The sequence below is a fragment of the Pezoporus flaviventris genome, unplaced genomic scaffold (assembly GCF_033815535.1).
Source record: "Pezoporus flaviventris isolate CSIRO_AGI_PZ_B2104156 unplaced genomic scaffold, CSIRO_AGI_Pfla_v1 ptg000025l, whole genome shotgun sequence".
NCBI classification, from domain to species: Eukaryota; Metazoa; Chordata; class Aves; order Psittaciformes; family Psittacidae; genus Pezoporus; species Pezoporus flaviventris.
Window position 1 is genome coordinate 14,747,800 of NW_026892573.1, and position 13,966 is coordinate 14,761,765.

General features: G+C 38.0%; 1 protein-coding gene across 6 annotated transcripts in view; it reads right to left on the bottom strand.

Moving 5' to 3' along the window:
* PAN3 (poly(A) specific ribonuclease subunit PAN3) overlaps window positions 1–13,966 on the bottom strand; it is an 83,198-nt gene that overhangs the window by 41,768 nt on the left and 27,464 nt on the right. For 5 of the 6 annotated variants that reach the window (XM_061457575.1, XM_061457574.1, XM_061457577.1 and 2 more), the window contains one exon: window positions 6,372–6,533. The exons of the other annotated variant lie outside the window; for it this stretch is intronic. In XM_061457575.1, the coding sequence (XP_061313559.1) occupies window positions 6,372–6,533 (162 nt within the window). The remainder of the gene's footprint in view (window positions 1–6,371; window positions 6,534–13,966) is intronic. 6 annotated transcript variants of the gene reach the window in all.

A 13,966-nucleotide genomic window follows, 5' to 3' on the forward strand; every position in this document is an offset into this window, starting at 1 on the left:
TTGGTCTGGAAAAATACCCTACTTTCACTCCACTAACTCATAATACAAAGTGTAAATTCTAGTGTTAGTTTTACATTTGGGTCAATGGTGAGCTTGAAGGGGACTATGCTTTCAAATCCTACAGGGCATTTTTACAGGCTTTCTGTTAGAATCCTACCAAACTTCCCAAAACAAAGTTGAGTACAAAAAATTAAATTTTGATAAGAATGACAATCTACATCAAATTAGTTCTGTAAATTGTTTAAATTTCCCACAAGCACAGCTTTAAAACAAATTTCACTTAATTACTCATCCCGAAGTATCTTATTCATGCTTGATCAGGCTTAAGAATTTTAATTCTGAGTCGACTGGGCTCAGTAAAAAATGTAGATAAAATAGTTATTGAAGACTTTGATTAAACCTTGGGAGTAATTAAAAGAATGGGGATGCAAGAAGTACTTAGAGGACATGTAATGAATTATTCAATACTGTGATGTTAAAAACAAAGGCTGTGAATGCACTTTCAAGAATCCAAATAGGAAACACAAAGCACACTAGCACTGTCTGCACTCTGCAACAAACTAAAGATTGAATTTTCAGTTCCAAATGCAAGTGTTCTATAGAAAGACACACAAAATTACTTCAAAACACTAATATGTTTTCAAACAGCATTAAACAGAAAGAAGTACAGCTGTGTCAGCTGTTAGATTTTTCTAGCAACCCACCTAAAGTAACTTCCAACTCATACATTTGCTAAAATTACTACCATTCTCTTTTTCCTCTCACCCAGGCCAGTTTCAATCTCCCCCTGCTTCTTCCAGTAAATACAGAGTAATACTGTCAGACAATAGCAGGGAAGCAAACTCCCTGTGTATTATCTGAATTAATACCCGCATCATGCATTCTCAGACCGATTACATGCAGAAATTACACCAAAATGCCCTATTTTCAGATTCTTTGTGCTTTGTCACAGTTGAAAAGCCTCCTTCCAGTGAGCTTTGCAGAGAAACTTCCAAAGAGAGACCACAAAACTGAGTCCATCCAGCTCCACATAAAAAAACAATTTCTATACTTCTGCACAGCAGAGAGTGCAAAATATTATAAAATACAGATACTGTCTAAATGAAGTCGGAATTTAGTCTTGATGACATTAGTAAGGATGGAACCACAAGAGATTTAAAACATAGGGGAAGGACTATAAAAACTCATTTGTGCTACCATTCAGCACAGAGTTTGTCTGGTGGCTTTTATTCTTTTTAAGGTATAATAGGAAATACAGTGTGGAGGGGAAGAAACAAAATATTTTGTGGGCAATGCCAAAAAACAATTCAAGGGTCCCTCAAGGAAGGTGCAGATGAAAGTAAAGAGGAAGCTAAGATCTTATCTGAAGACCATCACTGGAAGACTACACAGCAGCACACAGCATTACTGTACGTTGAGGAATTATGCATCTCAACAGATTTTTGTAATCCAGAAGTAAAATGAAAATTCCCGTTTCATCAACTATCAATTTAAACATGTATGATTTGTCTTCATGCTCCTCAGCGATAAACCTCCTACAGCCACACTGCTGCATTCATTCATAACTGAATCTTCGAAGTGTCATGTATACTGTAACACAGGGATGCATAACTTAGGGAGCCTTTGGAAGGTCCCAAAAAGAGTAGGGAGCAGGGATCCAACAGGAGTACTAGAAGCCACCTTCTCTCTCATTTCACATTCGGCATCTCACAACACAGCACAGAGCCGTACAGCAGCAGCAGAGCCACCACCTCTGTTTCAGTGGCTTTAACACCACTTTGTTAGATTGGTTCTGGTCCCATATTCAACCAAAGCCAGCTATTTAAAGCAAAAAGTAGGCCAATTTTATTTTGGAAGATGCACTAATGTACTTACCATGCTAAAAACTGGATACAAGCCTTTTAGTTCTTCTCTTTTTATGTTCTCCTTCAAGTCCAAATTTATGCTGATCTGTTCTGACATCCTGAATTGCATGATTGCATGATTTCAGAAAAACACCACTGAAGTATACCCAGGCTATAAAGCAGGGCAGTCCTCTACCAGTCTGTTTGGCATAGGTTTCTTTGGGTTTCTTTGCTGCTACAAATGTGCGGATGTGCCATATGAGGAGCTCAGTTCGTCTAGAAAGCATCACTGTAATTCCTCTGTTTCCAGGATTCCTTGTTTACTACAGCATCAGGGAAAGACACATTCTGTGACGTCAGCAGCCCAGCAAACACCAGAGGTCACCAAGGGCTTCAAAACAAGTCTCCTTCCCCTCCACTACTAAATTTGTACAACATACTACCTTATCGCAATTACCGTGACAAATCATTGCATCACCTATATAATTAGCTCCAATAAATTTCAATTCGCCAACATTATCAGCCATACTGCTTTACTACTCTTGCAGAAGAGTTAAGACAATTTCATGAAAACTGAAAAACTAAAGTTTCAGAAGTCCATGTTTTTGATGCTAAGTATTTGAAAAATTCATTGCCGTAGGGGGTTTTTGTATTCAAGAAACAAACATGGTGCTTAGGAACTGATCTGTATGAGTGAAGGCCGATCTATACCTACTATTTTAAAGAGAATTACCATTTTCTATTATGATATATCATGTGGTGGTGTAGTAGCTCAGGACACTTCCTAATATAAGGTAAGCCATCTCACTATAGAAGGCCTTTTTTCTTTTTCCTTTTTAATGCACAATACAAGAATACAATTCACTATGGATTTCACTTTTAATCAGACAAGTCTAACACAGTATTTAAGAAGAATATTTGGGTTATAAATTCATAGCCATGCATGAGAAACATTTATACTATTTTAAAATACATGTTCTTGTGAGACCTCACTTGGAGTATTGTGTACAGTTCTGGTGTTCTCAACATAAAAAAGACATGGCCAAGAAGGCATCCTACGGTGCATTAGAAAGGGTGTGGTTAGTAGGTCAAGAGAGGTTCTCCTCCCCCTCTACTCTGCCTTGGTGAGGCCGCATCTGGAATATTGTGTCCAGTTCTGGGCCCCTCAGTTCAAGAAAGACAGGGACCTGCTGGAGAGAGTCCAGCGCAGGGCAACTAAGATGATTAAGGGAGTGGAGCATCTCCCTTATGAGGAGAGGCTGAGGGAGCTGGGTCTCTTTAGCTTGGAGAGGAGGAGACTGAGGGGTGACCTCATCAATGTCTACAAATATGTAAAGGGTGAGTGTCAGGATGATGGAGCCAGGTTGTTTTCAGTGATGTCCAGTGACAGGACAAGGGGCAATGGGCGTAAACCGGAGCACAGGAGGTTCCATGTGAACATCAGGAAACATTTCTTTACTGTGAGAGTGACAGAGCACTGGAACAGGTTGCCCAGGAGAGTTGTGGAGTCTCCTATGTTGGAGATGAACTCAAGGCCTGCCTGGACAAGTTCCTGTGTGTACTCTAGGTTACCCTGCTCTTGCAGGGGGGTTGGACTAGATGGTCTTTTGAGGTCCCTTCCAACCCTTGGGATTCTGTGATGGAACTGCTGGAACAAGTCCAGAGAAGGGCCACGAGGATGACCAGGGGACTGGAGCACCTCCCATATGAAGATAGGCTGAGAAAGTTGGGGCTGTTCATCCTGGAGAAGAGAAGGCTGCGTGGAGACCTCACAGCAGCCTCTCAGTATCTGGAGGGGGCCTACAAGGATGTTGGAGAGGGACCCTTCACTAGGGACTGTAGTGGTAATGGGTAAGGGGTAACGGGTTAAAACTTAAACAGGGGAAGTTTAGATTGGATATAAGGAAGAAGTTCTTTACTGTGAGGGTAGTGAGGCACTGGAATGGGTTGCCCACGGAAGTTGCAAATGCTCCATCCCTGGCGGTGTTCAAGGACAGGTTGGACAGAGCCTTGGGTGACATGGTTTAGTGTAAGGAGTCCCTGCCTGTGGCAGGGGGTCGGAAGTAGCTGATCTTAAGGTCCTTTCCAACCCTAACTAGTCTATGTTGTAAACTACCTTCCTTTTTTTAAGCAGACACTTTCTGGACGAGGATCTCTAAACATCAGACCCTGAAATAGTGTATTCCCACATCTTAAATCACACATTTGGAAAATTGGACATTTAAATAGACACAAAAGCTTCAACACTTCCACAGCACTGTAAGTTCTCAGCAACTGAGATGCAATTCTGCTTTCTCATCTTCAAACACAAATGAAAAACATGTCCTCAAACAGATGTGCCTCCATTATAATTCAACCTTATTTACTTAGCACTCACCATCAGCCAAAATATAGCTTGTGTAACCTATACACCTGCAAAATTCTCTAAGCAGCCTGTATTTCAAAATACTAAAGAGAAATACTATCTGTGGATTACATACATAATTAAGTGGACAAAACAACAAACTGAAATCTCAGCATGACACTACCTATTTTTACATAGTTTCAAACTTCTTCAGCCATTTTCTGTGCATTTGTAATTAAAATCTCCAATTTTTAACAGTCCAAGTTTTGTTTTAATGGTAATTTAGAAAATGTTCACACTACAATAGAAAGATTCACAATGATCACCTCAAGATAAAATTTGGGTTCTCGTCTAGGTAGACCTTTATATACCCCCATAATCTTATCTGCAGCCTGGTTTTATACCTGTCCCCATTCAGACTCCACAGTTTCTCTGTAATCTCTCCTATTTCCTCTCCAATTATATTTCCTGTGGCTGGAACATCCTCCTATTGTTACTTCTACCACATAAGCATATCCATGCTTTTCTGAAGTCCCACATCACCATGGGAAGAGACATAATTGCATTACATAATAGAAAGTCTTATGCTGTACATAGTTTAAATCAATTATGCAGCTGCGATCCTGTCACAATAAAGGAACTTGGAATTGCACCCTTCAAAAGCCATATGCTCTGCAGCCAGTACCAGACTACTGTCACTAGTCTCAGAAAACTAGGGGACCTTGAGCTTCCTTTTGCCACACTTTCAACACAGCTTTGGAGGGCATAGGTACCAAGAAGACAATTGCTCCTAGACAGGAGTTGCACGTCTCATACTATTGGCTCTTCAGCCTCCATAAACACTTTTTCTGCTGTTTTAAGTGAATTCAACCAAAGAGAGACCTTGCTCCAACACTGAACAGCTGAGAAATCAGTGGAGGACAGGAGTACAAAGGGGGCTTTTCCTGCCCTTTAACGTCCACCTGAAATCTCAAAGACCAATTTTCTGATTCTCTCTTCTCCAAGCAACTGTCTGTTTAATTACAGCTTATACTCCCATTAGATACACAGTAAATTCAACCTGTCAACCTTCTCTCCCTTAAGAAAAGTAAGGCACCAACCAATCCTCTGCAATCTTACCTCATCCTTCTAGCAATGTTTCATTTATGCTTCCTCTTTTCTCCATCATTGGCTGCGCTGCTTCCCCAGCAGCAAAAGGGCCAAGATAGATATAAGTCCAAATGTCCCCACACAACATAGCACCAGTCTACCTGCATCCCACTGCCTGTGACTCCCAACTTCAGTAACATGGATGTCCAAACATCAGCACTGCAAAACTAGTATTTGTATGAAGGGCTCTCATACAAGCTTCATGTTGGCCCTTACAAGGCAAAAATTTAGCAAACTGAAAGAAACCGTTAAGATGTCACAAATTTAGTCTGCTGTCATTTATCCATTTCACTCACCTAGAAAACATCAAAAATAACATAACCCTCATAAAAAGACTAAAATAATGATCTCCAAGGAAACAAAAGCATTACATACGTGAAAAATAGTATTAGCAGCAGTGCTACAGTTTCCACTACTATTACAATTTCCATCTAAACCCCATTTTAAGGGACATGGAGCAGATTCCTCCTAGACTCCCAAGGATAACCTGCTACTCCTATACAGAGCTGCTCAAACCCAGCTGCACTTCTCCCCTCTTAAGCAGATGAAGAAAATTCAGGAATAAAGTAACAATAAAGTTTAACAAACAAGTTGAGAAACTTAAGCTATCCTAACATCAAAGTTAAATATTTATATTTTCTGATCATGGTGGTTACATCTTTAAATTCTGTACTGAGGGAATTTATTTGTATTAAGTGTCAATCATTTTAACAAAGATCACTGATTTTCCCAATAGAAAGCTTTGTCATACAAAAATTAAAAGGTTACGTTTGTTTGGGGTTAGAATACATTTAATGATTAGTTTTGCTTCTCCTCTACAGGTTATAACATAACTAAGCAAAGTATATAGCACAGCAATAGGTGAATAGAAAACATCTGAGTGTCTCTCCTGGAGGGCCACTATGCCTTCGCTGTTAAAGAAATATTTGTTCTGATCTCAACCTGTATTTGGAGTAACTGCTTCTAACATTTTCCAAAATTTAAAATAACGCATCCAAACTACTGAAAAAGTGACTAGTAAAAAATAATTTTACCTGTAAATTGTTTTCTGTGACTCTGTTCCACCAAACCATATTGATGGGTACTCCTGTTTTACACCTGTCAGCCAGACAGCCGATAGGGTTCTTTGATTTTCTTGCTTTTGATCCCACCGGAACTATCCTTTCATCCAGCATCCCCAGTCGATACTTCCTGGGCTACGAAAAAGAAGGAGAGAAACCAGGCCACTCCTAACAACCCTCAACTAAAGCTACACTAAACCAGATATTACACTGTGATATGATTTCTGGATTGGTGGAATAGGAAACAATTTGCAAGTAAAATTTATCTGAGACTGTTTCCTTTCAATCCTGACTATTTGGTTATAATAAACAAGACTACAAAGAAAAAAAAACTTCAGGGACTACTGATTATTCGTATGCAAAACTGTCCATCACAAGTCAGCCACTGAAATGAGTATAAATTGGGCAATTCTGTAAAAATTAGGAATCATTTTAAAAAAATACCATATTTCTCCAATAGATACCTTCAATCACATCATAAAAATGAGCATTTCCCTTGAGATTTCTATCAACAAGATATTAACATTGGCTTTTGTATGCTTCTTTTCAAATTCAAATTTGTCAAGACTCATCTCCTGAAGACCTGCTTTTAAAAATCAGGTAGAACCAAGCAGCAGAACTCAATGAATAAAAACAGGCCCAAACATTTCTGCTCAAGTTAATATTCAAAACACTAATTTCAGCCACCACCTTAAGTGAAAACAGACAAGAATTACCATGATAAATGCATTGGAAACTGACTTAAAACTGAGAAAATAAAATGTGCTTGAGGAAGTGAACTTGCCAGAGGTACTTGTACCTCAATAGCAGTGACATTTCTATTACATTGGCAGTGATCTCTACAAATGAAACTATTTATCAATTATGAACACTGTAAAAGCATACTGTGGAAAAAAAAAACTGTTAAGACTTTCAAACAGGTAAAATATGGAAGTTCTCCAGATTTCTCTGTGTTTTCAAACATATATATATACCTACCTAAATAGTAAATACCACCAAAAGAAATATTCCAGCATCTACACATATTTAGACCAGGACTTTTTATACCAATTATAGCAATGACTAATTTGAAGGCGTTGGTCTGTTTGTCATTTGCTGTGGGGTTTTTTTTGGTTTATCAATGTGAAAATGCAACTACCATCACCTGGATGTAGACTAGTTTAAGTAAATCAAAGCTTAACTTACCTTTTATTCCAATACCTACTTCATCTGGCACCTTAGAAATCTTAGTAACATGTACCTTGACATGCATTTTAAAAATTGTCTCTCAGGAAACAAGGTGAGAATAGAATTGGGAAATTCCTCACTCACACAAACAATTTGTAAAATGCAGGACAAAACTACCATAAAATGGTTGCAAAACCGAAACCTAAACAGATTCCCTCCTCTACTTCCCTACAACACTTAGGCTGAAAGCTTTGGAAAGAATTAAAAGTGAATAGAATCACTAGTACTTTATTTGCCTAAAACCCAACCAAGCAAATAAAAAAGCAAGACCCCAAGGATACCAACATTGACTATGAGCTACAAAGGCAATTAACTCAATGAAGATGAAGTTAACCAACTTTAATTACAATAAGCAAAACAATTTTGCCATACCATTTAGAAATTTGGTAAACTCTGTGATGCGTAGCACAAAGTCCTCCAGTAGTTTGAATGCAAGCCTGATCATGGTAAATCTAAGTACTGGTGATTTATTGGGAGAATCACAACTACCATCATAATGGCAAATTACCTTCTTTATAATTCAGGACTACTAATATCATAAAACTGTACGGTCTGAGAAGCCAGACAGACAAATATGGACTTTAGGCAGGATTTGAATGAGGTATTTCCTTAGCCTGGCTATTAGAAGCGACAACATAATGAAGAGAAAGTTTCTCTGGCAGCCTCCTCATCTCTGCCTGTTCTCTAAGTGCAGGAGCAGAGTCTGCCTCAGACTACCAGACTACAGCCAGTGTCCAAACACATTCCTATTCATAAAGGTTTCTTTTAATATTCTGTCCTGGGTTCAGCAGTAGCAGTCATTTTTGGTAGCTGGTGCAGTGCAGTGTTTTGACTTTTGGCTTGGGAACAGAGCTGATAACAATGATGTTTTGGTTTGGCCAAGGACTTTGTGAGCCTCATGTTCTGCCAGGGAGGAGGAGAAGGCAGAGACAGGACACCTGACCCAAACTGACCAAAGAGGTATTCCATACCACAGCACGTCATGCCCAGGATGTAACTGGGAGTTACCTGGAAGGGCTGGTGGACTGCAGGGTTGGAGGAGGCATCGGTCAGAGCTCGGTCGGGCTGGGGGGGGCGAGTTATCAGTTGGCTGGTGGTGAGATGTTGTATTCTCTTCCCTTATTTCCTTTATCATTATTATCACTGGTGGTAGCAGTAGTGATCTGTGTTATACCTTAGTTACTAAACTGTTCTTATCTCAACCTATGGGAGTTGCATTCTTTTCGATTCTCCTCTCTGTCCCTCCGGGAGTAGGGGGAAGGCAAGAAGGGGGGGGGGGAAGTGAGTGAACGAGCTGTCTGGCTAGGGTTTAAACCACGACATCTTCCATAATAAAAGATGATCTATAAATATTTTGAAAAGGAGGACCAAAACAAAAGAGGAACTGAGCCAATAGAGAGGGAAGCTATTTTGGTTACAATGGGATTCAGATGCCAGGTAACAGAATGAAACTGTATTTTAGGTTTTACAAAGGACCATACTGGGGAGGCTGCCGAGGGCAATCAATGGTCAATTCTATGCCATAAAGCAACACAAAGACAATTTCTGTACCAGCAGTTCTTGACCTACTGGTATGAAAAAATAAAATTATTACATGGGTAAGACTAAATTAATATTTTACTTTCATTACCTATTATAAAACATCACCAGTGCATTACTAGTCCAGGATTTCATTGTTCAAATGGGCATTAGAAGGTGGAATATACAATATTAACATTTGGAAACAAGTTTTAGTCTATTTAAATCAAAATAATTCTAAATTACACTTGTTCTCAATGTCCAATGGCATCTGATTCAGAAATCCAATCAAGTTTACAGGAGACCAGAAAACACAGGAAAGAGTGCCTGCCAAGAGGAGAGATTCAACAGAAAGATCAAATAGATTGAGCAGTCTGAGTAAGTTCATCAACTTTGCTACAAACCTTCCCTCTCAAAAAGCAGCAAATAAAGCAACAGAGATAGAACAGTGCATCCTGAAACAAGGAAGAACTTACCAAACACTGAACATTTCTGAAGTAACGTATCTACCTAAAACACAGAGGCGTGACAATCTGGACAAATAAACCCAAACTTCTTGGCATAGGGACAATTTCTCTTGGATGACTTCAAAAACTAGTGCATTTCTCCCTTCCCTAAAGTCCTTCTATGAGGTTAAAATACCCTGTTCAGCCATACAGATGAAGGGATATTCCAATATACTGAACTGGTTTTTATTATTATTTTTAGGGAGAATGGGAGAAGGTGGCTAAAGCATTTAAACACTTCATAATACTTCAGCAGGTATTTCTCAAACTCTGTTTCAAATCCCAATACAGTTACAAGTTACAAATGACTTGGAGTTCCAAATGATGTCCAAAGACATCACTATCATTTTTAAGTGGAAAAATAAGATTAAGCTACAATAATTAACATGAAATCTAAGAGAAAGAGAAAAACCTACAAACCCAAATTATTACAAAGCATTACTAGAGGAGGTCAGTTCCTTCAGGGCAAAGAAGTATGAAGCAGCAGTAATTACAGGCTGCAAATGTTTACATGTGGCAGGGAACAGCTAACTACCTTTAATTGCAAGCAACAGCTTGGCTCCCCAGGGTGAGAAGGGTAAGCATTTTCAACCATAGCTAATAATTATAACCCTTGCCCTGTAGAAACAAGCCTCTGCCAGCAGTTAATGGCAACAAGCTACTGGTTGGCATGACTAGAGGAAGGTGTTATATTAGGAAATTAAACCCCCAAAGTCTAAGAAACATTACACTTGAGCAAAAGAAACTCACTCTAAAACCAGAAGGATCCTTCCCAAGTAGCATCTTCACATCAGAACACTACTACAGATGAGTAACTTAATTAGCCCACACCAGAAATATTCCTCAAGTCAGCTTAATTACTTGCTTCCCATTCATTCAATAAGAAGTTTGGGAACATGTTTAGCAAGTCTATTTCTCCCTACTATTTGCTGTAACAGCATCTTTGCCCCTAGTTCCTCCTGTTTTGTGGACAGTGGGCAAAGTTACCCTTCCTCCTTCTAGTTCAGGGTTGCCCTGGTGCAAGATGTTACAAGGCTATCCTACATGAATAACTCTAAACAACAAAAGGTTTACCTGAGCTATGGTAATGTTGTCTATGCGCATATACTACTGAAGCAAACAGAAGTGATCTTAAGCCTTCCCCATCTAAGGCTAAATTAAGCAGCACTACCTTAAATTACCATAGCCAAAAGGTATCACAGTAGTGTTAGCTAGAGTTCATCTGTTGTACAGTGCGTTTATTGTATCTGCGTGTACAAACAGATAAAAAATAAATACTACATTGTCAGACATAGGTAAAAGAGGACTAAAGACCGATGCAACTTTTACTCTGGTCTTACCTAAGCACACGAGTTCTCAAAAATGGTATATTTTCTAGCTGCTTTAAATAACTGTACAGCATCTTCAACATTGTTTGCACAAGCTTAAAAAAAAAAAATTCTTTCAGTCACTCTGAAAGACTCCATACACCTTGGCACAGAAAGAATCAAATAAAGCTTGTAAATACAAGCAAAAACCATCTTTCATATTAAAGTTACATTTGTAGTTAACTGCCCCATCTTGTAACCTGGACCTGACAAAATCTATGTGTCTAACTGAAAAGTTATGCTTTAAAATGGGGACTAAGGGCAGCCTTTACAGTTTTAGATGTCTGTAGGTCATAACATACCCTGCTTAGCTACAAAGCCAAAGCAAGCAAAGATCTTTTTAAATACAATCCTAAGATAATTGCTGTGCTAAGCAGTCATCTTATTCTGCTCTTTTTCCTTCACATACACAACAGGATTAGGCAACAAAAACATGACAACTCCTCATCAACATTCAAGTGTTGCACATTGCTGAAAGGAAGTGCTTTAATAATTTAATTTCTTACATAACACAATCATCACTAATCCATATGTAAAAATGAAGTCAACATTTTCTCATGTCAAACTTAAAAATGAAATATATCATACTATGTAGTAATTACTAAAACAGCAAGAGCACAAAACAAGGGTTAATTCTAACAACCATTCCAAAGAAAAATGTAAAACAGATTAGATGACGTCATACTTAAAACACATTTCAGACCAAGGAAAACGTAACACTACTTGCAAACTTTTTTTTCTCTAGATGCATAGTCTGTCTTCCTATATTCCTGGAACAACTTTTTCTTGCAACACTTTCAAGCTGCAGTGTTTTATTATTGCAGCAGGGGTGTATAATCCCAGAACGAAAATTTTGGGTTTGAAATATAAATTTAGCCCAGATACATTTTTAAAGTCTGTGCAGCCACAATTTTACAACTTTTTTTGTTGTAAACAACAAGTTTACAACACAGTGACATGACATGGCACTTGGTAATGATCCCTCAATACTCAGAACATGATTTACACTTCTGAGATTATATTCAGGAGGCTATGAAACATGAAACAACTATATTGATATATTTTCATTAAAGGTAAACATAGAAAGACCAAAGAGGGCACACATGGCTTTCCAATGACCACCACTGAACTATATCAGAGGTATCAAAAGGTGCCAAGATAGAGCTAGAGACAGTAAGCTGGAAAGAAATACAGCTTTCCAACAGGTAACAAAGTTAGGTGGAGGACAGGACACTCAAAATAAACTAGCTATAGTTTAGGTCTTAAGAATTTAGTTTCCGCAGGACCTGAAGTTAGCTCTATTGTTTTAACATGAGATGGGAAACTCTCTTTGTACTCATTAAAAAGCTTCAATTTATGCAGACTAGGCTTAAAGGCAGTCTTTTTGTTTCAAAGTGAGTGTCTGCACATTACTGCTAATCAAAGCATATGAATTAAAGAAGTCTGCTGTCCAATCTCACTTAATTATATCTCCTTAGAGAGCATTAAAGAGCAGCACCCTTTTCTGCATGAATTTCAGTCAAAATAATCTATCCTATACATCCCACTCTAATCTAGAATCTTTTGGTTCTGGCTTTACTCACCTAAAACCAATGGATGAGGTCACAAAGAAAAAAACAACCAAACAAAAAAAAAACAAAACCCACACACCAAAACAAATCAAAAAAACAAATAAACAACTAAAAAAATGTCTTCAGAATACATACAAAAGTGCATTAAGATTTTACTGGAAGTTGCTCACTACAGCAGTTGGTTCACTTCTTGCAGCCTGTGGACCAACAGCAGTTCTCACCTTAATGGCCTTCCTCTAGGTGTGACTGAACAATTAAAAAAATGAAATGGAAATAAACCAATGTTAGGAACTTTTCAGAAGAGCTCAGTTTTTATGAGGATTGAAGGTATGAAAAAAAAAAAAACCAAAGTAAAATGAAGAAGCTTTTCACTATCTTGGAAGGCTGACAAGTGATAAATAGAGAACCCTTTAGCCCGGATGGGTGGCAACAGTCTCAGAACAAATTTAAACAAAGGTTTCATCATATATTTTCTTTATAGTGCATTAAGCTGTCATTCCCTTGCAACAGATACCAATCAGTTGTGTTGCACATGTTTTTATGAACTTTTTACCAGAACCACCACAATGAATGCAAGGAGTTTTCCAGCCTGATCATTTCTGGGTTTAGAGAGAAGCATTTTTCAAGATAATGGCTAAAGCCAATTTAGGAAAAACACCCACTCTATTGCCACTCTATTTTTAACAAGCATAACATGTATTTGAAGAAAAAATGAAGTAAGCATGACATCATTATTCTCAGGAAAGAGGGTTAGTCTATTACTAAACTCTAGCTTTTGTTCCATGCTTCACAAATCCTATTTTTGCATTGTAGATTAATACTTACCTGAAAATCTCTTATACGAAATTCACTTTAAGGTTGCTTGTCTTACTGCATGTGGAGTTACAACAACCGGACAGTAAATCCAGAAGGTTTTACAGTTGACAGAACCTCCACCAAGGCTCCATCTACAGAAATACTTAGCTCCTTTGATTTCATTTTAAGTATCCTATTAAAATGTCTTTAAATAGTAATCTTAGCTTTCCTGAAATCTAAAATTGAAATGCAGTTTAATAATTTCTAAACAGAGAACCTCATGAATGTTCACAAAAATGCAAGGACTATGTTTGCTTTTTAAAAAAAAAAGTAGAATGTCTTTAAATATCGAAATTATCAAAAGCAACTTAACTAGTCACTGTCCAATTAAAAAGGATATTCAGAATTACAATCATCAAGTCTTACATTTCATATTTTATTGATATCAAATATTTACCTCCATACGGCTTGCCCATTGTTAAAAGGCCGCCAGGGTAACATGGTCAGCAATATTCAGAGACAATAAGGAGTACTAAACTTAACTTCCTAACTTAACCCAGCTACATATTACATGCTTTTACAAA